We start from the raw sequence: 22,099 nt of genomic DNA, 5'->3' as shown, positions 1-22,099 counted from the left end.
AATGAAGCCAAGTTGTGCTTTCGTAGATCTAAATACTTGGGTATATGCGGGGAGCTGTAAATAATATTTGGGCTGAGTCACGAATTTATCATGCAGGTGATGTTCGAAATTTGCAGTGCGCGTAAAGGTGAATGTTGGAAATGAGTATTGAGTAGTTATAACATCAACTTCAAGGGTATATTCTACTTTATTGGAAGCAGGAGAGACACAGGAATATTCAAAAACAAAAGAAAGAACTCTAAGCGTGTGTTGAAGCTGAATCATTTCGATATTTTTTCTTATCGCGCAGCATTTGATATCAGTCACGTGATAGATAAGGATAGGTCGGTTACATAATAGCTACGTCATTTGTTTGCGATGCATGGAGTCTCAAGATGAGCATATGTAATTGTCCGTTAGTTTATAGGAGATATATAAATAAGACTTTCATTGGGGTGCCTAGGTCTCCGAATACCGACATCCAAGGCCCTCATGCTCGCTCCAATGATAGATAATTTTGCACTCACTTCTTCCTACGCACACTGGTCCGCCACTGTCTTCGATGGGGGCAGAAGAGTTTAGGGCTGTCCTAAACAAGGAGGCTTCCTACCTTAATCATTCATGAAGGCCGTCAGTTGCCTCACCGACTGCGCAGATCAGAGCACCTCCGCGCTTGTGTAGTACACTATTGGAAGAGTTGTACAGGAGCGTACAGTCCAGCTATTGGGCCTGGATAGTCGCGCGACGCGTATAGGCAGGAGGGACATGAACCTCTGTATACGGGAAGATTGGTGTAACATGGACTCTCAGCCTGTTGCACCTTGAACATATGGAACGAGATACGGAATACTTCCTACAGGAGTAGGCTCAAATCCATCAATGCACCTGCAGGAATGTGCATCCTCATGGGGAGTTGTGGTTTAACCTAGGAAAGAAAAATGGGTATCATGTATATTAATTTTTTGCTTGCTCCCAGGCAGTCAGGGGTGGTTATGTCGAGGATTCGCACCGACGGGGCCCATCCCATAAAGCAGACCAGTCCAGTCCATCCACCGCTGAGTTTCACTGACTCTTGACAGGCTTCAGGCCACCATCTTCGTGACATGACATCCAGCTGCATCGGTCCCTCTGTTGTGCAGTATTAACGGGATACAACGAGCAAGATCCCGTGTCTCTGTGTCGCTTTCTGTTGGTTTGTTTGGCCTTAAACAATCAGTGGAACGTCAAAAATTCCCTTTTTCGGGTTTTGCTGCCTGTCTCTGTCACGTGAAGCTAAACATTATTACGCCATGTATTCTGATTACATAATCTTTGTATGAACTCAATTTGAACCTCAAAAAAAAACATCGAAAAAACAATGAAAAATGTCAAAAAACGTCAAATATATATATATATATATATATATTGAGAGATCAGGAAAAAAATCCACGATTAATAAAGAGGGAATCTGCTATTGTGTTTCTGTTGAGATGATAAGATTCATGCGATGAATCAGCCCGTTGAAGGCTCGCTTATGTATGAGGCTGTTTTCCCCATCCAAAGCCTATTGGTGGAGGGCTTCATAGTTTCTGTCGTGTCAAGGCAGCCATGTTGAGCCGCAATCAGCCACTGACAAGGGCCCTGGGGGAGGGTATAAAAGGGAGGACATCTTGCTGCCATCTCAGCTCCCATTCTATTCATCATCATCATCATCTCTCTCCTGTATTTATCTCTCCCATTTCTGCCTGCTCCAGCTACTCTGTCGATACAAATCGAGTATTGAAGTGTCAAGGACGAAGACGACTATTACCTATCTACTCTTCCGCCTGCAAGTACTAGCTGCTGCACCTATACGAGCACCATAGTCATGACGTCCTACGAGGTCAACGCCGTCGAGTTGTCCCTCCAGGGAACTCCCACGAAAACTGTTACGCTGGCTCCGGAGCGGGCGACCATCGTTCGTGAACTGGCCGATGTGCCAATCAAAGTAAGTATATACTCTTCGTAGCTATAGAGTGTTTAGTTACGCTCGTCTTGTCTTCTTGCTTGTGGTTATGTGCTAATCAGTGGATAATAGCCCGGCCCAAACAAGATCACCATTGTTGGATTTGATTCTAGAGTTGACTTCGACTCACTTCGAGTAACTGGCCATGGACCTGCCACTATCACTGATATCCAGACTTCGGTGGCTCTTCGTGACGAAGACTTTGATGACGTTTATCCTGAGGAGGATAGCGTAGGAGAAGATATTGACTCCGAAGACCCAGATGACAACTTTGGCGTCGATAGGTCGGAGCTAGACTCAATCATAGCAGAGATCAAGGAGATATCTGCCAAACTTGCTTTTCTCGACAACGAGAAGATATCGTCAACTCAATCCCTGGCCTTTCTTGATTCCTATGGTAAAAGCATGAACGCAAAGGATGTTGATGCCACCAAGGTGGCGGAATATATCGACGTCTACCAGAAGAAAAGAGCCGGCTTGCGCGAGATCTATGAAAAAGCGGAGGCACAGATCACCGAGCTCAACGAGAAGAAAGAAAAGCTTGAACGGAAGAAAGAGCGATTGGAAGTAAAATTTACTGAGGAGAGAGACCGAGCGGCAAAGCCATCGCGCAAGGAGAGAAAGGCAAAATTGAAAGAGAAGGGGCTGAAGGAGAAAAAGAAGCAGGAGGCCAGAGCTGACATCTCGAGCTTCTGGAATATCTATACTGGTCGTGTTACCGTTCACGTTGAAGGGCATGGTGCTGGGGTCACGCCTGAGAACAGAAGAGAATCTGTTTCTTCTGTCAAGAAGCCTGATGTCAACGAAAACATCACGCTATCGCTAACATATGTTACATCGGCTGCTCGATGGACTCCACGGTATGACTTGATGCTAAACACGCCAACATCATCTGGAAACTTGGTCTATCGAGCCGAATACTACAACAGGAGTTGTGAGACGTGGAAAGATGCCACCGTTATCCTCTCCACATCTCAGACTACCTTCTCAGGGGTCGATGAGAATATCCCTACTCTGTTGCCATGGAATGTGGCACTCAGAAAACATGAGGTAATGGAGCTAGAGACCGCAACTGACACATTGCCAGCTAAGAAGATGAGTAACTGGCACGGCGCGCTGAGGGCCAACGCAGAAGGCATGGAAAGGGTGCAATTACGCAGGGCAAGGGCTAGGTCTTCAGATGCACCGGTATGCTATCCTAATCGAACCTTTCCGAGCGCTTCCACGGCACCATTTCCGCCACCACCTCCACCTCCACCTGCAGCCATGGCTGGCGGGCTGTTTGGCACTTCAGTCACTTTCTCCGCAACTCATGAAACTGGACAACAACCGCTGACAGTACCTCAGCCACAGGCACAGCAGCAGATGATGCAGCGAATGCAAGCACCGGGTGTGCCACGTTATCATGGTTTCAGCGATGTAGCTGATACCCAACAAGGCGCCCAAACTGTTCGGTTTGGGGGGGTTGCGCCGCCCCATCCTGGCGGAAGCCATGACGAAGATGAGGATGATGACGAAGATTTCCATTTGGATGATGATGCATCAACCATCCAGGGCCCGTCCAATGTTCTTGCATTTAAGCAGTCGTCTCGTCATGACTACGGACTGACCACCACATATAACGTGCCTGGATCACGTACCCTGCAGCCATCCTCTCATGTTAGACGGCATATCATTGCAGAACTCGAGCTCTCCTCCGTCACATTTTCGCATGTGATCATTCCAAAACTGAAGCCAGCAGCTTTCCTAAAGGGAAGAGTAACCAATACGTCGACTACACCTTTCCTTCGGGGCAAGGCCGGCCTAACCGTCGACGATGCTTTCCTGGGCAAGGCAACTATCCCGAACTGCAATCCCGGGGTCCCATTCAATCTCAACCTTGGAGTTGACCCAGCTATCCAGGTGATATACTCCAAGCCCAAGGTTAGACGCGCAACCACAGGTTACTTTACCAAGGAGGACTGTGCCATCTTCACGCGCATATGCCGGATCAACAACACCAAATCTTCACCGGTATCCTTGGTCGTTCTCGACCAAATTCCTGTGAGTGAAGACGAGCGGATTCGAGTCCGTCTACTTGAGCCAAAGGGCCTTGACAAGGGAGATTCTGCAAAGATTGGAGCAGAGGTTTCCATCGATCCCAAGAGGGCCAAGGACTGGGGTAAAGGCACCGTCTACATCAACAGAGATGGCGAGGTCAAATGGGTGATCAACCTACAGAAGACAGTCGATATTAGGCTCGTCCTTGAGTACGAAGCAAAGATCCCGAGTGGCCTCGAAGTCGTGGGCCTCTAATCGCCATGCCCATCTACGGTCGGCAATGAATAACGAATTCCTTAATCAACCAGTAGCTTTAGGTAGTACTAGTTAGTATCTTCAATCAGACTGATGACATTTCCTAAATCTCTCTCTTTATGTTATCTTTCTCTAGCTCAAAATCGCTGTTTTGATGCCTTTTTGATTCTTCGTGAGCAGCAAAAAAGTTGATGATGTTGCCGGATTTCAATTCTACGCACGCTGATTGGCCGAGACAAAAAGCGACGCCCATGTTTCTTCGACTTTCGTCCATCACCAACTTCAACGTCGACTCCAAGCATCGTCCTCAAGCGCCAAACAGCAGCGAGGAGAGCCATTGTCTGCATCTATACCGTCCAGTGGCCTTCTGAAAGTTGTCTTGATCTGTGTCTGCTGCGATGGCCTCGAAACTGCTTCCCTTCACCCTCCGGCAGGCCGGCCGCCAGTCTCTCCCACAGTTTGCTTCACGGCAATGTCGAACATTCACGACTGCATCGCCTCTCATGAGCGATGTTCTCCACGTCGTAAGTGCTTGATACGCAATTTGAATTTTCCTGGCTGTCTTAACTGGAGAAATCAAGTGCCGTTATGACGTTCAATGGATGCTGATGTTTGTATCTCTGGAACTTAGCATCGAAACACTCCCACCAACAACCCAACCATTCCCTTCAAATTCTCCCAGGAGAACCTTACCGTTATCGATGAAATCCTTAAACGCTATCCTCCTCAGTATAAGAAGGCCGCTGTCATGCCTCTATTGGACCTTGGACAACGACAGCACGGATACACCAGCATCAGCGTGATGAACGAGGTTGCGCGCATGCTGGAAATGCCACCCATGCGAGTATACGAAGTTGCTACCTTTTATACCATGTACAACCGTGAACCAGTCGGAAAGTACTTTGTTCAGATATGTACTACCGTATGTCTGCCCTTTTCGTTATTTGTATAAGACGTTTTTGAGGTTTTCATCTAACTCTGATGTGCACTTAGACACCATGCCAGCTCGGTGGTTGTGGAAGCGACAAGATTGTTAAGGCTATAACGGAACATCTCGGCGTATCATCCCACGGCGCAACAACTCCAGACGGCATCTTCACCGTTCTTGAGGTTGAATGTCTCGGCGCCTGCGTTAATGCGCCAATGGTTCAGATCAACGACGACTACTACGAGGATCTCACACCTGAATCCACCATCCAACTACTCGACGCTCTCAAAGCCAGCGCCGTTGCTGCTGAGAATGGAACACAGTCTAGCGTAAAGATCCCGGCACCTGGCCCCTTGAGTGGCAGACAGACTTGCGAAAACAGTGCGGGTTTGACAAGCTTGACGGAGCCACTTTGGGGAAATGAAACGCTGAGAAAGGACGGAGAGTTGTAAATTGGGATGAGGTTGGGGATGAAGCGTGTTTTCATTACAATATGAGCATGACGAAGACTGAATCTTCCTAGATGAAAAGCAGGCGATTCTTCTTATCATGCTGTCTTTCTATCTTTTCCACCTTTTTGTACAGTACCTTGTACCGGTCAGTTATGCTGTCATACACTTTGCATTCGACTTGCAGTGAGCCTCTAAAATAGATGGGAGACTTAATTGACAAGATCACCAAATCCATGCTCTACTAAAATCGCTCATAGCCTCAACTCGTGAGACCATAGAACTAATATAAACCCTAGTAAGGTTAACACGCATAACATAGATTTATTGTAGACTCGAGGACAGCCTGGAGATAGTAAAATCATATATGGCCCTCAATAGCAAAGAAATACTCCAAGCTATAGAAACTGGCAACCCCTTAACTACTTATCGTCAAAATCATCCTGATAGCTTTCAGCATTTGATCCTTCCAACGGAAATCCTCTCCAGTCAACTTCGTCCATGTCTCTGATCTCGCTCTTTTGTACTGTGATAAATCTATCCCCTCTCTTCGCAAGGTATTGTCTTCTGCGCTGCTCAAAAATGTTTACTTCAACCGTTTTGAGAGCCAAAACATGGTAAATATGGACATGTTTTAATTGACCATACCGTCGTGAGCGTCCAATTGCCTGAGCCATCCCAGAATCATAATCATACTGTGATTGGGCAACCAAAGGACCAAAAAATATGATGTGATTTGCATTTTGTAGGTTCCTAAAACACTTAGTTAGGCACGTTTAAATATGTCAATGATATAGGGGCAACTTACAACCCTGATGCAGTGACATCTCCAAGATTCAATATCAAAACTTTGCTTTTGACAGATTCCTTGCCATTCTGAAATTCAGATATTTTGCTGGCTGGAGCGCGGTCTCCGGGCTGAACGACTATGTATGGTATACCTGCAGACCCCAGTGCCTTTGAAGCAGCATCCATCAACTCGGGGAACTGAATGAAGAGCAAAACTTGGTCATCCATAGGGATCTTCTCGGGCTCCTGCAGCAAATCAATAACTGCTGTGAACTTTGAGCCACCATATTTTGCCAACTTCTCTGTAGAAGTATTGCACTCAGAGTGGCATAGGTCAGTCCATCTGATAATTCGGTACTCTTGAACTGTTCCGCCACAACCCTCTAGTAAACATCTTTCATGGAGCTTGCAACGCTCAATACAAGATTCACAGGTGCTATGACCGCATTCCCCTAAAATAGTGAGCATCCTAGGGTCTTCTCTCTCCACACTGCAACTGTAGCAAATGAACTTAGCATTAGGAGGTGGGTTTTGAAAACATCGTACAGCATGATATAGACGTAGGGCTCGTGTGTGCGCTATTGTTTCATAAACAAGGCGACGCAAACTGTCTGTGCAGTAATTAAGATCACTGATAAGTTCTGTTTGATTTTTGGGGAATTCAGGCCTTGGATTGTCTGGGTTCCGCTTTTTCTATAGATAAAGTAAACGTTAAACGAGTGGTTGAATAATATCGAATCAGGGATTGTCTTACTTCTTGTGTCGTAAGGTAAAAAATGCTACCATCACCGGGACCAGATCTTGATTTGGCCCTTTTGAAAAGCATTTTGATACCAGCAGTAACCAGTAGATCCCCAAACCTGTCCTGTTCAACACTTTCCAATAGTCTATCAAAATGTGCTGTCCCTTCATCCAGTTGCTTATGAAGCCATAGTCCTCTTCTCGCTCTGGACTCAATATCGGCTGCGAGACTGCCAATTTGCTTGCGTCTAGTTGTAACGAGAGGGTTGTCATCCAGTGGTTTCTTCTCATTTGGTTTCTCTGGTAACGCGGTGCGAGTATGAGAAGTAGCATCACTGTATGTAAACAAGGAGCAGCGTTTACACAAAGCTTCTTCCGGGCCGCTGCTATTTCCAATAATTGCATCTAGGCGAGCTATTTCTTCGGAGTCGTATAGCCCGCGTCCATGTTTTCTCAATCTCAGGTTTTGCGACATCAATTGCATAAAAAGCTCAAGGTAAACTGCACGTTCAGCTGCTGACAGGGATATACTAATAATATGCTCAGTCCAGGGGATATCATCTATATCAGGCATGTTCTATCCAAGTCAGTGTATGCCTACATCCTCAGGGGAAGTATTCACACCTTTCTCATAAACTTGTTTAGAAATCCCTGAGCGATTTCATGGCGCCTCTCATGCCATGCGGTGCTTCGCCGGGTCACTAAAGGCTGAAATTGTTCCACCTCTGTTCGCATTAGCAGCCTTTACAAAGATAGGTCCGTCAATAAAGCTATCCTACCTGTTCTATCGCGTTGGATAGCCCGCAATCTTTCATTCTCGACTTTCCGGCCATCATCTTCATCAATACCTAGGTTAATACCAAGGAAAGGGGAGAAAGACTTAACATCAGCAAAGTTGTTGAGCGGAGGAGTTCCGGACAGAATCCATTTTTTCCTGGATGGTATGGCCAGGGCGGCAGCATAGTTTCTGTCTTTCGAATATGTGAACTCATCGATGATAACTCTGTTGAACTCAAACATATGCAGCAATGGGGAGCGAACGCTTCTCCAGTCAGTAGTTGACTTACAAAGGTCGAAGATTTCAACGGAAACATTTCCTCCATCTTTGCAGGCTTGGGAACCTTTCTTTGACTTTCTAGAATCCAACCGTGTCTCTGTTCCTAGGCTAACTGGAGAAACCTCTCGCTTTCTTTTGCCTAGTTCAATAATTGAATCAATGGAATCAAAATTTCCATTCTCTGTGTTTTTTGCAGCTGTTTCCTGAATATTAGAAATAGCAGTTTGACGCATCTTTAGAAGATGCTCTTGAAATTTTTGTCCCTTCAAACGCTTTGAAGGCTTGTACTTCGACAGACCATCCCCTTGCCGAAGTTCTTCTTTTCTAGCATGGATGTTTTTCAAGACTGATTGAGCCCCTGAAGTAAGAAGTCGATCCACTTGTTCGGATAATGAGCTAAGAGCATCCTGGAGCCATTCAACAAAAATACGCCCCTCCCCCTTGGGTATCTTAGGGGCAGCAGCAAAACACTCCATCATGGTATAGTAAGCTGTTCCCTTCAGGATTGAAGTAGATACCAAGACAATATCAGCTTTCTCAAAATCCCGTATGGTTGTAGAACCATGCGAAGAGTTCGTCTTAACTTCTAGAATCCTGTAGTTATCCCCCAAAAATTTGTGTATTTCCCGCTTCCATTGGTCAAAAAGGTGGCCAGGAACCAATATCATGGTTGCCTTGATTGGAATCTGGCCCTTGACGGACATTGGAACACTAGCGCTATCTTTGATGTATTGTATGTCAATAAGCCCAAGTGATATTGCAGTCTTCCCATACCCAACTTCGTCTCCAAGAATCCCTCCGAGGACCATCTTCTCTGTTGATGCTTTCCCTTCTGCCCTCCAGTTGATGGTAGGTAAAAGTGCTTCGACCACTTCCTCTTCCACAAAGGCTGGAGCGCCATCACTCTCTTGATCACACATCCATTGAAGCGAACGTAGCTGTTCTAGCCGTAGAGAGTACTGCCTAAAGTTTGGAGGTTGGCAGCAGGGTATATCCAATTTGTTGTTTCTCTCTAAAAGTTTTGGTAGTCGACGCGGAATGAATCCTGCTGTATCAATACATAGCCGCCATTGCAAAGATACGTTATCTCTGACACCCAGGTTACCGACTGCCCTATGAAGAAGGCTTAAGACATTTAGGCAAACCCGAAGATGAAGAATCAAATTTTCATCAAGAGTAGTAATACCCAGGAATGGCGCAGGTCGGCTCTTTATGCTTCTCTCAAAAGCGGCAGCATCCTCCGGATTCTCATATGCGTATACACGATCTTTTTCATCTAGGGCCCAAGCTAGACGAGGCTTGGTAGGAGCGCATGTTGAACAGGATAGGTCAAAACTAAGACAAGAGCTTTGAATAGTCTCCCACCTCTCAAATTGCGTAATACCAATTGCACTTTGCAAAACCCACGCAAACTTCTTGAGCATAGAAATGGATTCTGACAAATTTTCTGTCTTCACCGTTCCAGGTATTAATTCCAAATCGGTTAAGTCTGCTGGAACTGAACATTGAAGTATAGTGGAATAAGAGCTGTCACAAGTGACACTGCAAGAAGCAGAAATCCCCAAAGGCCTTGGTATAGAATATTGGGGAGGTGGAGATGTTTGGTAAACATTCAAAGTAACACTCGCAAATTCCCTCCACTTCCGGTACCAACATGGAACAACGTCTTGCTCATGGTTGAGGTATAGCGGGTTCCAATTCGGCCGAATTTCGGCTAGTGTATTGCGTGTCTGTCCAAAATGAAGGCGTTCATGTTCAAGTGAGAAAACCCAAGAATCCAACTGATGAGGTCCAACCTCTGTAGGGTCCAAAAATAAATACAGGGAACTGCCTGAGGAATGCACGCGTTTCCTCAAACTTCCGCTGGCAGCACAACAATCCGGCAGCAGTTCGTAGGCTCCACGGATATCGGTCTCCAAATTCTTCATGTCCTCATCCTTTGCATCTATATGAAGAATCGACCATGTTTTCAGGTTCCGAAAGTTCGGGTGTTGTAGGCCAGATCGAGCTGGGAGAGAGTCAACTAACTGACCACCCCCTGTTATTAAAAGATCGAACTGGGAGCTGACTGGTGATCCAACTAGCCATGTCCCCTCAAGTAAGCTCGTGGCCTTTGGTGTCATTTTAGCAATAGGCCGGGATAGCATTTGTCGAAGAGGTGAGTTGCTTGGCTCTATTTTTTGGGGTATGGCATAGAGCAGCCATTGAAGACCGAGAGACGTGCAGCTTAGTTTGAGAAACAGCTTTTCGCCTTCGTAAGCAATGATCCAGCCATTTTGCCTCACTACACCTTGAAACTTCAGGACATCACTAAGAGAATGTCTAATTGTGTCTATGAAGGTATCCCAAGCATCGTTAATGTGTGACGGCGCAGCTGCCTCTCGAAATCCCTGAAACACGTCAACATTTAAACCACTGACTTGGAGGCGCATGGGCAGCCTGGTTTTGACTTGCGTCTGGAACTCTACCGGGGGTAGACGCTGCTCCAACTCATCCGGCTCTACACATCTGTAGGAGTGTGTAGGATTCTTTCCGCATTTTGAGCATGCTGTATGCCCACAATGTCTGCAGGCCAGAATAATATCTGATCTTGTCCCTGTCTGACCGTCACAGTAGCAAAGACGCGCAGTTCTGATGCCAAGTTGGTATAATTCCCCCACTGAGATATCATTTTCGCCTGTTGTCTTCGCTAAAAGCGGTACCATAGTATGACATGGTGCGATTGAATAATGTTGGGCAACGGCCTCAGAATCAGAATCGTCATAATGGGCAGTTGAGAGTGGCAAGGCTTGATACCCAAGCGTTAGGGCCGTGATAATGGCAGCTCCCACTACTGTTGAGGTCATTGCATTTCCTGCCAAATCATGCAAATCGCGTTGTCCATCGTTACCTATCAGAAGTCTGTCGATTGGAATTCCCTGAAGGGCGAGAGCTTCAATTCCCAGAAGAGGGCCACCTCTAGAAGTAATGAAATGCTGTCCGCGGGGGGTTAAGCAGCCGGCAACACCGGAAGCTCTCTGGTCTAACTCTCGATCAAGACCCTGAGAGAGGTCAATAACTCGCGATTTAAAGTTGATGTCATATCCCCGTGCAATGGTCCGTAGGAAATTCACGTCAAGAGTATCCCAAACTCGCTCAGTCTGGGTTCTGCTCCATCCGTGCCAATAGAAGTCTGGCATTTGACATGTGCCATTGTCTTGCCATTTAGTCAAAGGTCGCTTGTCCCCGAGACCTTCTCGCATTCTATACCCAAGATGACGCGCTTTGTATCTTGTCCAATCCACTGCTTGACGGTCCTTAGTAGAATTGATTGAAATATCGTTGATTGCATCTTGGAGGCGGATATCATCGTGGGATAAAAGAAACTGGGTTACTGGTGAGCTTGCCGGTCGTTCCAATTTCTTCATCAACAGTGCAAAGGCGGATAGCTTCTTTGACTTCGCCTCACCCACAGGCTCTGTCACCATCTTTCTCTGATCAATGCAAATCATATACCCTCTTTCCCGGGTCTGCGGAAGATAGTAGTTTTTGGAATCAATTTTCATGTGGTAGCCATTGTAGTCAATTTCCTGCAAGATGGTCTTGATCTGCTCCCAGGGGGCAGAGCAAACATTTTCTAGGACAACTAATGCTGGTCGACATCGCTGCATATACCGAATGACTCCATAAAAGGTGTGGCCAGATTCTCCCATCTCCTCGAGTGTTTTCCGATAAAAGTTGAGAGCAGAAAAATCAACACAAGAGAAACCAACCACTAGGAGATCGGGATCTGTTGGTACCCTTCTCACTGATCCGAATGCGGTAGTTCTATTCAGAATGTTAATATCTAATAAATTTCTACAAGAAGGTGTGGACATACGCCTCTTCTGCAACCAGTTCATTGACATCTCTGAAAATGATTTCAGGTGAAAAATTCCTCTGTATATATGATTGTTTAAATGCATCTATCTCAGCACTAAACAGATGGTGGAGGCGGAATGTTCTTCCAGTAAGCTCTCGAAGGCCTGAAAGCCCCATGATCAGCCAGACGAAGCACAAGCAGGGGAGCTAGACATACTGTTTCGTATCATTTCCAAGGCCAAGAGAGGCGACTCAGTACCTGAGCACATAGTAGCCACGCGTAGTTCGCGGGCGCCGATATGATCCAGGAAGGAGTCAAAACCATTCTTGAGAGCCTGGGCGGTGAGGTCCTCGAAAATGTCTTCGATTTTGTGTATTGGTGGAAGAGATCTATCAAGCCCTGGCTTTGGCCGTTCACCAGGCAATGCCGTATACTTCCCTCTGAGTATCTCTGGGGGCACTGATATCAGCAAAGCTCTGACCTCGTCTGATACCGCTTCAGGGACTGCAGGAGGAGTTTGAACGTATTTCTCGTCCGTGCGAAAATCGATTGACGCGTTGGAGAGTGATTCAACATCCGTATCAGAGGTCCTGGGCGAGGTGATGCCGCTGTTTGACACAGAAGATATCGAGTTTGACGCATCTGTCTCGCTCAGGGGACGGCATTCCTCCATTATATCCATCCTCAGGGGGAACACTAACACCTCTGAATACACTCGAGCAGGCGCACGACGCGTAAATACCTAGAGTTCCGAGTTGCAGTAGATTTAGAGCTAAGCAAAATGAGCCAGGTGGATGTGTAGTTTTGAAATGAAAGACAAGAAAAGTGAAGGCCGAGATGATGTACCGCACAGAATGTATTATAACACAGCTTCATAGTACTTTAGCTGGAAAGCTCCATATTAATACACTCGGAAGCATTTCATTGTTACTAACCAATACTTATATCAAAGATGTTAGATATAAGAGTATAAGAGTGTATCAGGGCAGATGGAAGTTAGTAGAATATAGGACTAGTCCTTTAAAAGCCTAGACAATGGCACTCTTCTTAAAAGATGCAAAGTAGCACTGTATATATGTTGACCTTTCTAGGGTATTCATATCGAGACATAGCCATGGATATCCCATAGTCCTTCAATGCCACTTGGCATCCAATATCCAAGGTCAGCATTTTCAGACATTAAGAAGTAGCTCAAATATCTTAAAGATACTAAAAAGTTGTGGCTCCATAGATTATGGTATATATATTGACGAGCCTGGTCTCCATATTCATAGAGCTGGCTAGTAATTATCCAGATGGCAACATCCGGGGTTGTCGAGTTTTATTGGATGGAATTAAGCAAATCTAGAAGAAAAATGGTAATGACAAATGACAATATATCAACTAGGCTACGTTGATATAATAATATTTATCAGATACCAGGAGACTCTGACGTTGGTTTGATCGTATCGAGTATCGGAGATGTTGATATCAAGATAAAAAGTTTTAAAAAATAAATATAAAACAACTAGTTAGTTAACTAACTAACTAGTTAACCAGTTAACAGAGTCACGTGAATTATTTATGTCTGATAACCTTTAGTTAGATAGTGGGTTTAAAAGAATTTAAAAAGCATCAGGAGAATCAAAGTGTTACAAAGTGAGATGCTTTCATTTTGCTAAATATAGTGTGATAGATATAATATTAGAGAAGGCATAGATAGAGTATGGATAGTGATAGTAGTCAAGGCAGATGCACAAAACGCATCTAGGTAGCATTATGATAATCTAACTATCAATCTTTGGGAATCACTCCAAGAACACCATCATAACAATGCCAAATTATTAAACCGCCCAGTCCACCGTTGCGCCAAAGAAATCGAGTCATAGATGGAGTAGTTATACATGGATAACAAGCAGGCATGCAGCATACTTAACCATTTTATGCCGTCCAAAAGCTAATTTTTTTCTTTCCTAATTCCAAACAAGAGCGGGTTGCAAACTACCTCATTCCACCCTGGAGCAGTTGCTGTCTCAATACCATGATTTGATTGCGTTCTGTGGGCGGGAGAGCATCAATCGCTGCCTGGGGCATGTTGAGTACTTGCTGTAGTAACTCTTCTTGACCAGGAACCTGTGCTACCGGCGGGGGTGCCTGTTGCTGAGGTGCAGCTTGTGGTGGTGGTGGAGCAAATGGGGTAGCGTGTAGAGGAGGTGTTGCTACCTGGCCAGGAGCCGGGGGGTATGGTTGGTACTTCTGCTGCATCTGAGGTGGTGCTTGTTGGGCCGCTTGGGCTTGGGATGCTTGGTCTACAACCGAGCCTAGCGTGTTGTAGTCAACTAAATTCATGAGAAGAAGTGCTTGGAATATGGCATATGCAAGTTGAGGAGCTTGTCTCAGTAGTTCTGTTGCACGAGCAGGGTCTGCCATAACTAGTGATTTCATCTGAGAGAGAACGTCTAGAAGTTGAGGGGCTGGAAGCGAGGATAATGTCTGTGATATGGCGTTGGGACATGTCAGGTTTGGAGGCAGATCGGCCCCGGGGGGTAGAGCTGGTAGCAGAGGGGCTTGTGAGCTCTGTCCATCTTGCCCGGCACCGCTCGACACGCCCGGCTGTGATTGTTGTGAATAATCCGGCGGCACCGAGTCTTTCTCATTGTTGTGAGGCCAGTCAACTCGGATCTTCCGTCCCATAACTTCGTAATCGTTCAAGTTGCGAATGGCAGAAGCAGCTGCATCTGCGTCTGCGAAATCTGCAAACCCATATCCCTTCGGCTTTCCCGTCTCAGGATTTATCATGAGCCGGAATTTCGTCACTGTCCCTGCAGAGCTGAGTATATCTTTCACTTGTTCCTCCGTGAGATCTAAGATATCAAACTAGTCAGCACAAGATGCTTGAAGCAGCGAGGGAAGAAAAAAAAGGTGAAGGAGAGCTTGATACATACTGTATGGGATATTCCCGAGGAACACGCTCTTTCCCGACCTTTCTGGAGCCATCTTCTCGTCTTTCTGCAGTGTGCCAGTCCAGTAGAGCCTTCAAATCAGCAGTTTTCTAGTGTCCGGCAGCGTTGTCTTGTCGACGTTGTTTTGCTTGCGTCGCGCCGAAGTTCGAGTTGGTCGTCTGTCCAAGCTTCCCTAATCGGGACTAGCGCGGTGTCGCTGCTAGTTAACTAAACTAAACTTCTTCACTTTCTCCAGACGCTGAAAGCAAAGACGACGAAGACGATCAAAGACCGATTGATTGAAAGGAAACACAGCAACGTCTGTCGCGCTTTTTATTAGACACCATGGGAGACCCTCGCGAGACCTGGCAGAAGCTGCAGAACGCCATCCAGCAGCAGGGACGGAGAGGGTTCGGTGCTGGCGGTGGATTCCCGGCCGGCGGAAAAGCCTTCGGTGGTGTTGGTGTCCTGATTGCGCTGGGACTTGGAGGCTATGTGCTTTCGAACTCTCTATTTAACGGTATGTGCCGTCGATTGAGTAGTATTCTGTGGAATCCTGGCTGATTGTGGTATGTGGTGCAGTTGACGGTGGTCACCGAGCAATCAAATACACAAGAATAGGCGGTGTTAAAAAAGAGATATACAACGAAGGTAAGGCAGCTCCGGTCTCTTCAATTTGAGCTACCTACAAACTAACTTGCTACCAGGAACACATTTCCAAATCCCTTGGTTTGAAACTCCTATAATCTACGATGTCCGAGCGAAGCCACGCAATGTTGCATCTCTTACTGGCACCAAGGACCTTCAGATGGTCAACATAACCTGCCGTGTACTATCACGACCGCGAGTTGAGGCTCTTCCACAGATCTACCGTACCCTTGGAACAGACTTTGATGAGAGAGTCCTTCCATCCATTGTCAACGAGGTTTTGAAGAGTGTGGTTGCTCAATTCAATGCTAGCCAGCTTATCACACAGCGAGAGAGTGTTGCTCGTCTTGTACGAGAGAACTTGGCTAGACGTGCTGCACGCTTCAACATAATGCTTGATGATGTTTCTCTAACGGTATGACTTCTTGGAGCTGTGTCTTTATCTCCTTTCGTTTTCTCTTGCGTTATTTGCGTTATTTGGTTATGCTAAACGTTGCTCTAGCATCTTGCCTTCTCTCCCGAGTTCACAGCTGCCGTTGAAGCCAAACAAGTTGCCCAGCAAGAAGCCCAGAGAGCCGCTTTCATCGTCGACAAGGCCCGCCAGGAGAAACAAGCCACCGTCGTCAGAGCACAGGGTGAGGCCCGATCAGCCCAGCTTATCGGAGATGCCATCAAGAAGAGCAAGAGTTACGTTGAGCTACGGAAGATCGAGAATGCTAGAAATATTGCCCACATCCTCCAGGAAGCCGGTGGAAAGAATAAAATGTACCTTGATTCCGAAGGTCTGGGTCTAAATGTTACCGCTCACGGAGATTCGTCTGATTAAGTTCTTGAGCATGGCATGGTCTCCTAAACCTCTGCATAGCTGGGCTGCGGCGTTCACCAGAGGTAAGGGGGGAGGTTTGGTTCCGTTCGAAGCTTGTGTATAACTACCTGTACCACTTTATTCTACTCTACTATATGTTCAAAATCTCCTCAATCTCCTGTACGAATGCTAAAGACATGCTTCGGTCAAGATAGCCTTGTCCGCGTCTGTGGAATAATTTAATCAACGAGAAACGCGTTATCAGCACCATATAAGGAAGTAAATTCAACATAGGCTGATTGTTGGATAACTACTCATTTTTCCGGCATGTTTAGCAGCCAGCCAAATTCTTACTCCTGATCGATGCCTGGAGTTCTTAGCAATTAACCACACTCATGACCACATAAAAACAACCAGGCTATCCATTTACTGCTGACAATGCAACTTGCTTCTCCCATATAGTCAACGATAAAGAATTCTTGGGTTACTTATTTAAGCAGCCGGATTCTTTTTAAATATTGAGGTTGTTGGATTGCTAGTCGTATCCCACCAAGTGGTGTTATACCGCAGCCTTGCATCAACACAAGCATTTGACAGTGATACCCATGTCCTAATATCTAGCCTAGGAGACATAAATACGGGAAGATGCTCCAGGTTTTCTACACCTCTAACCAAACCGCCGTTTGGCCAACGTGGATACTCTGGCTTATCCTGTCGACACCCGGGGTGCCGTCCATTCACCATGGCAGATATAGCTGGACTTGTTCTTGGAGTAGCGGCGCTATGGAAAACAAGTGTTGAAATTTTTGACGTTATTGATTCTAGTAAAAAATATGGACTTGACTACGAAGTTCTTCGAGTGAAGCTAGAAGTTGAAAGGCTTCGTCTTCTAGCTTGGGGAGAGTCCGTGGGACTCAATTCTGTCAACGGGAGATGGACAAGCGTACACATTCAGTTGCGACAGGAGTCCACCAGGAAGACCGTCCTCGAGTTGCTCGGCGCGATTCAGCACTGTTTTGAGGAGTTGTCTCGGTTTCAGGAGAGATATGGGCTTCGGCCAGCGCCAGCAAAACACGACGATACGGTGACTCTAGATTCGCCAAACAAATCTGGACACCCATTTGAGTTCCTTTTTAAGAAGGCATATCAAAATCTTCGGCTCACTGCCGATGAGCGCCAGATACGTGCAACGATGATTAAAAAGGCAACTTGGGCAATCCATGACAAGAAGAAGTTCCAGACGATGGTGACAATGATCAAAGGATTCAATGACAGCCTGACAAGCCTGTTTCCAGGGGTTGAATATAAGACGATAGCATTTATAAACAAGGAGATAAATCAAATCAATGATGCTCCTCCGCTGAAGTTGCTGCGAGAAGCAACAACAGTTGACTATGAGGATATCTCTGAGACAGCAAGCATTCGGTTGGATACTCTGGAAACAAATTCTTTGGCAGGGGAGACTATCAAAGGACATCGAGACGTTATTAAAGACCGTAATCGAGGGGGGCTAATTATAACAATGATGTCTGGTTCTCATTTTGGCGATATCTTTACATTGGTTTTCTGGAGCGGTACAAGGTATAGCTATAGAGATGCTGAATCAAAGAGCTTTGCGAAAAGCATCCACCCTTCCTTCGGTGAGCTTACAACATTCTACTATTCTTTGGAGAGGATTCTAACTAACCTACGGCCAGATTTATATCGAAGTAAGCGATTTATTATGAAGAGAGGCTCTGATCCAGACAACTATGGTACTCAGGAGGACTACGTTCAATTTGATGTTGAAGGCGACCCTAGATATGAGCATGCCTCTCCTGGCACGGTTACAGTTGATGGTCTAGCCTTGGAAGCTCAAGATTACGAAGGAAAAAGCTATGAATCTAGTGAAGAAGCCGGTGCCACCCATTCGCGGAACGTATGCCTAGTACCGTCCTGGAAGCTCATGGATCATATCTTGCATTTACAAGGTGCTACCCCAAATTTAAATGAGCCTGCTAAGTTTGAGATGGGAGTTGAAGAGCTTTTTGATAACTCAGAGTGAGCCACGAGTTCCATCCCCGGATAAACAAACTATCTCATGAGTATAAATGTTTATTACTAGCAGTTACTTACCCCTCTGTGTTTACCTTAGATATTCCAAAGAGGAACTCGACGACCCTATCAGGACCATATTATACCTATATACCCATTTAAATGATACCAAATCTCTTACGGACTTCACCTTGCACTCGGGAGTTTTCCAGATAGGCATTCCTTTAAAGGATTTCCTTTACCAAATTGTTCTTACGAACAAGCTTGCGAAGGAATTGAGTAATAACTCAAGTGCGCCGGTAAGCGGATTAACTCCCCGTGTACTAGCTTCTCTCATTGTCCAGGATCAATGGCTCGCCAACGTACACCTGTTCAGGGGTCCATGTTCTGGTAGTAGAGAGGCCGCAAATTCACGGCCTGGAGAAGAATATGGATCGGAGATATCCTCTACCACTCTAGTGGGGGATGAGCATTACGCAGAGGTTAAAACAGCTTCTTCTATATTCGCGGGAACTATACCTATACCTAGCCATGGACTAATCAACAGTGGTTTATCCCATTCCAGTAACTACGATATTAAACAAGAGTATTTTCACGCTGACTCTAAGGTCATTGACCAGCAGTTGAGTGGCCTCCTTGCGTTTGCAGAACATCTGGAATGGGAGTACCTGGACGAAACTAAGGAATTTGCGGAGCAAGCTTCCTGGGGCTATAAGAGCTTCTTCCGAGTATCAGGTCTTGTCACTGATTGGTCTTATGGCCTCACACTCCCTGGAAAATGGATGTCCTTCAAGATCATGGCTACTCTAATTTATTCTTCTCCATCTACCCGTCAACTTGGTCCTGCTCAAGATTATGATGACGGGGTATCACTACCTACTAAATCATATTTCCGACTTCGGACCGTGATGGGAAGAGTTCTTGGCTGCCACCCAGATTGCAAGTCTGTCTGCGGCTGGATAGGTCCTTGCCCGCCTATTAATTTTATATTGTCACGGCCAGCTTCAGCAAGTGTGGAGCCCAAGTATATCCGTGTCAAAGCCGAAAAGGTGCCTCCATTGCGATATCCGCCCCGGACATCTGGGCATGCAATAGACCAAACATACTACCACTACCAGTTCAAATCTATGGGGCAACAGGCAGATGAAGTGACCTCCGAGTACATCAAGTCCATCCATGATCCAAACCAATGGATAGCACCTCAGCCTCCTCTCCAACAGTCCTCAGTGATTTGCATGAAATCTATAAACCTTGAGCCTTTGCACCCAGAAGATATGGGGCAAGGGATTGTTGAACACACGGGGTACTGTAAAAACCTTGAATATCAAGCGAGCATAACCTTTGAGACAGACGACAGCTTGTTGACTTACACGCTCCTAACAAATCCCATATTTATCTCCCTTCCGGCATGCAAACTAGTGCCACATGGAGAGCAACATCAAGTCCATTTTAGGGAGCTACATCGGTTCTCTCGACAACATGTTTATAATGTGACGAGATTGAAGGGGTACACAAGCACCTTCTCTGAAGACGATGCTAAGAACGTAATGGTCATCAATGCAACAGGTACCGGAGATGCTGAAATGCTTGCGAGAGCATGGTGTGCGGAGAGAGGAAAGAATGCAGTTATTAGGAGGCCTGGAGGCCCTTGTTATACTTGCGCTGTGCGGGCAGCGAGTAAGGGGGCCCTGGGAACGGGGGTCTTAATATGGGTTTCTTAATTATCTCATGCACTATCTGTGAAATAGCCGGGTGGAGAGGTTATATTTTATTACCAGCGTATCATGAATCCGATATCAGATCTATAAAAATTTTGTGAAGTTGAAAAACTTGTAACTAGTCTTGATGTCAAACGCTTTTTTTTTCGGTTTAAGATCGCCAAGTGGTGGAAAGAAAATCCAAAGTTTGATTCAACAACCGAAAAATCTACACCACAGCATCAATTCCAGCCTGTCTTATGGTTATATAGATATTCAAACATGGAAGATCCAAATGATGCAGCCATTGGCTCTATCGATGTCGACCTTGATACCCAGGAGATACTACTAGCTGCATCGCAGCACGATGTTGCAAAACTGCGCGAGTTGATTCGCAACAATGCAAAGGAAGAGAACCCCGCCAACGCGAAAGACCCAGAGACAGGGTATACACCATTGCATGCAGCCATAGCAGCATGCGAGCCCGAAAAGACCAATGTTACGAATGGAGATGCCGCTGAGCATACTACAAGTGAGCAGGAGACGATAGATGGCGGGGTAAAGACCGTGAAATTCTTACTTCTGGAGGGGGCTATATGGAATGATCTGGACGCCAATGATGAGACACCCGGATGTATGGCTAGAAGGCTTGGCCTTACGGAGCTATACCAGCTGATGGTTGACGCTGGAGTGCGTGCAGAACTGCTATTAAACCGGCTGGAAGGATATGAGCCGTTGGAAGACGAAGAGGAAGAAACCGAGGCTACGGAAGAGAAAGACACGAAGAATGATGTTGCTGAAGGCGAAAAACTGGCCGAAAACGCCGAGGCCGCGGCTGGGGAAGAGGGTGTTCAAGACCCAAGTGTTAGCAATGAGCATTACCTAAGTTCCGGATTGACATTCCAGGAGAATAGGTTGTTGGATGGAGACAAGAACGGAGTGATGATGGCGTGGGAAACTGGTATAATGGAGAAGTCGGCTAAGGCATTGCTCTCTACACCGGGTCTTAGGGTGTTGAATGTCGGACATGGCATGGGAATCGTTGACGGAATTCTACAGAGCCTGAAACCGAATGTTCACCACATCATCGAAGCACATCCAGCTGTGGTAGCGGACATGAAGAGCAAGGGATGGCATGAAAAGGACGGAGTGACCATCCACGAAGGCAGATGGCAAGATATCTTACCCAAACTTGCCGCTGAAGGGGTTATTTTTGATGCCATCTACTATGACACTTTTGCCGAGTCGTACTCAGATTTCCGTGACTTTGCATCAGAACACGTAATAGCATTGCTCGAACCTGAAGGAAGATGGAGTTTCTTCAATGGAATGGGAGCCGATAGACAGATCAGCTACGACGTGTACCAGAAGGTGGTAGAGATGGACCTGATGGAGGCTGGATTTGACATCGACTGGACAGACATCGCAGTGCCTTCGCTCGACGGCGAGTGGGAGGGCGTCAGGAGGAAGTACTGGGTTATTGAAAACTACAGGCTGCCGTTGTGTAAATATTCTGAGTAAATCCTCATCTAGCATATAGATATTGCTTGCTCCCTCGATCGCCTTACTAGCCTAGCCGACCAACTGCTCAAAATCAACTGGTCGGTCCTCCTTCACATCAAGTCAGCCCGGCTAGCTCAATCGGTAGAGCGTGTGACTCTTATACTCTTATAACAAGTTTATACTAGTTCGCCATCACAAGGCTGCGGGTTCGAGCCCCGCGTTGGGCTTTCTTTTTTGCTCTTTTTTTATCATTATCACTCTTACCTACTTTTATGGTGCGAATTTGGAGTTGCTTATTTTTGATTCTTATTTATAATACAAGTAATTCATATATATTTCTGTTTTTATTTGTCTTCTCTGTGCTATTAATTATCCGCTCTTCTGGTCTTTTGAGCTATGACTTTTGTGTGCGTCTATTGGCGCGCTTA

At 46.0% G+C, this 22,099-nt stretch overlaps 7 protein-coding genes and 1 non-coding gene across 8 annotated transcripts; 6 read left to right on the top strand and 2 right to left on the bottom strand.

The window, feature by feature from the left end:
• Positions 1 to 1,825: 1,825 nt before the first annotated feature.
• Positions 1,826 to 4,258, top strand: MGYG_02026 (hypothetical protein; the record flags this gene model as incomplete). Its single annotated transcript, XM_003174450.1, has 2 exons — positions 1,826 to 1,945; positions 2,036 to 4,258. The coding sequence occupies 2 exons, from the start codon at positions 1,826 to 1,828 to the stop codon at positions 4,256 to 4,258; spliced, it is 2,343 nt and encodes a 780-aa protein (XP_003174498.1).
• A 398-nt stretch (positions 4,259 to 4,656) lies between these two features.
• MGYG_02025 (NADH-ubiquinone oxidoreductase subunit) lies at positions 4,657 to 5,638 on the top strand (the record flags this gene model as incomplete). The annotated part of the gene is made up of 3 exons (XM_003174449.1): positions 4,657 to 4,782; positions 4,890 to 5,180; positions 5,252 to 5,638. 3 exons carry the CDS (start codon positions 4,657 to 4,659, stop codon positions 5,636 to 5,638), a joined length of 804 nt encoding a protein of 267 aa, XP_003174497.1.
• A 419-nt stretch (positions 5,639 to 6,057) lies between these two features.
• Positions 6,058 to 12,736, bottom strand: MGYG_02024 (DNA repair protein rad8; the record flags this gene model as incomplete). Its single annotated transcript, XM_003174448.1, has 7 exons — positions 6,058 to 6,388; positions 6,444 to 7,117; positions 7,179 to 7,742; positions 7,790 to 7,890; positions 7,945 to 12,029; positions 12,082 to 12,226; positions 12,280 to 12,736. 7 exons carry the CDS (start codon positions 12,734 to 12,736, stop codon positions 6,058 to 6,060), a joined length of 6,357 nt encoding a protein of 2,118 aa, XP_003174496.1.
• Positions 12,737 to 14,043: 1,307 nt separating this feature from the next.
• Positions 14,044 to 15,039, bottom strand: MGYG_02023 (hypothetical protein; the record flags this gene model as incomplete). Its single annotated transcript, XM_003174447.1, has 2 exons — positions 14,044 to 14,906; positions 14,988 to 15,039. 2 exons carry the CDS (start codon positions 15,037 to 15,039, stop codon positions 14,044 to 14,046), a joined length of 915 nt encoding a protein of 304 aa, XP_003174495.1.
• Positions 15,040 to 15,329: 290 nt separating this feature from the next.
• On the top strand, positions 15,330 to 16,458 carry MGYG_02022 (prohibitin-2; the record flags this gene model as incomplete). Its single annotated transcript, XM_003174446.1, has 4 exons — positions 15,330 to 15,504; positions 15,567 to 15,635; positions 15,692 to 16,047; positions 16,135 to 16,458. The coding sequence occupies 4 exons, from the start codon at positions 15,330 to 15,332 to the stop codon at positions 16,456 to 16,458; spliced, it is 924 nt and encodes a 307-aa protein (XP_003174494.1).
• A 721-nt stretch (positions 16,459 to 17,179) lies between these two features.
• Positions 17,180 to 20,192, top strand: MGYG_02021 (hypothetical protein; the record flags this gene model as incomplete). Its single annotated transcript, XM_003174445.1, has 3 exons — positions 17,180 to 18,077; positions 18,135 to 18,477; positions 18,572 to 20,192. The coding sequence occupies 3 exons, from the start codon at positions 17,180 to 17,182 to the stop codon at positions 20,190 to 20,192; spliced, it is 2,862 nt and encodes a 953-aa protein (XP_003174493.1).
• Positions 20,193 to 20,450: 258 nt separating this feature from the next.
• Positions 20,451 to 21,689, top strand: MGYG_02020 (arginine N-methyltransferase 2; the record flags this gene model as incomplete). The annotated part of the gene is made up of 1 exon (XM_003174444.1): positions 20,451 to 21,689. The coding sequence occupies one exon, from the start codon at positions 20,451 to 20,453 to the stop codon at positions 21,687 to 21,689; it is 1,239 nt and encodes a 412-aa protein (XP_003174492.1).
• A 105-nt stretch (positions 21,690 to 21,794) lies between these two features.
• On the top strand, positions 21,795 to 21,898 carry MGYG_10522. Its single transcript has one exon. It is a non-coding gene; the product is annotated as a tRNA-Lys (tRNA).
• The last annotated feature ends 201 nt before the right edge of the window (positions 21,899 to 22,099 follow it).

Source organism: Nannizzia gypsea, genomic scaffold, assembly GCF_000150975.2.
Source record: "Nannizzia gypsea CBS 118893 supercont1.2 genomic scaffold, whole genome shotgun sequence".
In the NCBI taxonomy this organism is placed as follows: Eukaryota; Fungi; Ascomycota; class Eurotiomycetes; order Onygenales; family Arthrodermataceae; genus Nannizzia; species Nannizzia gypsea.
This window is presented reverse-complemented; position numbering and strand designations above follow the sequence as displayed.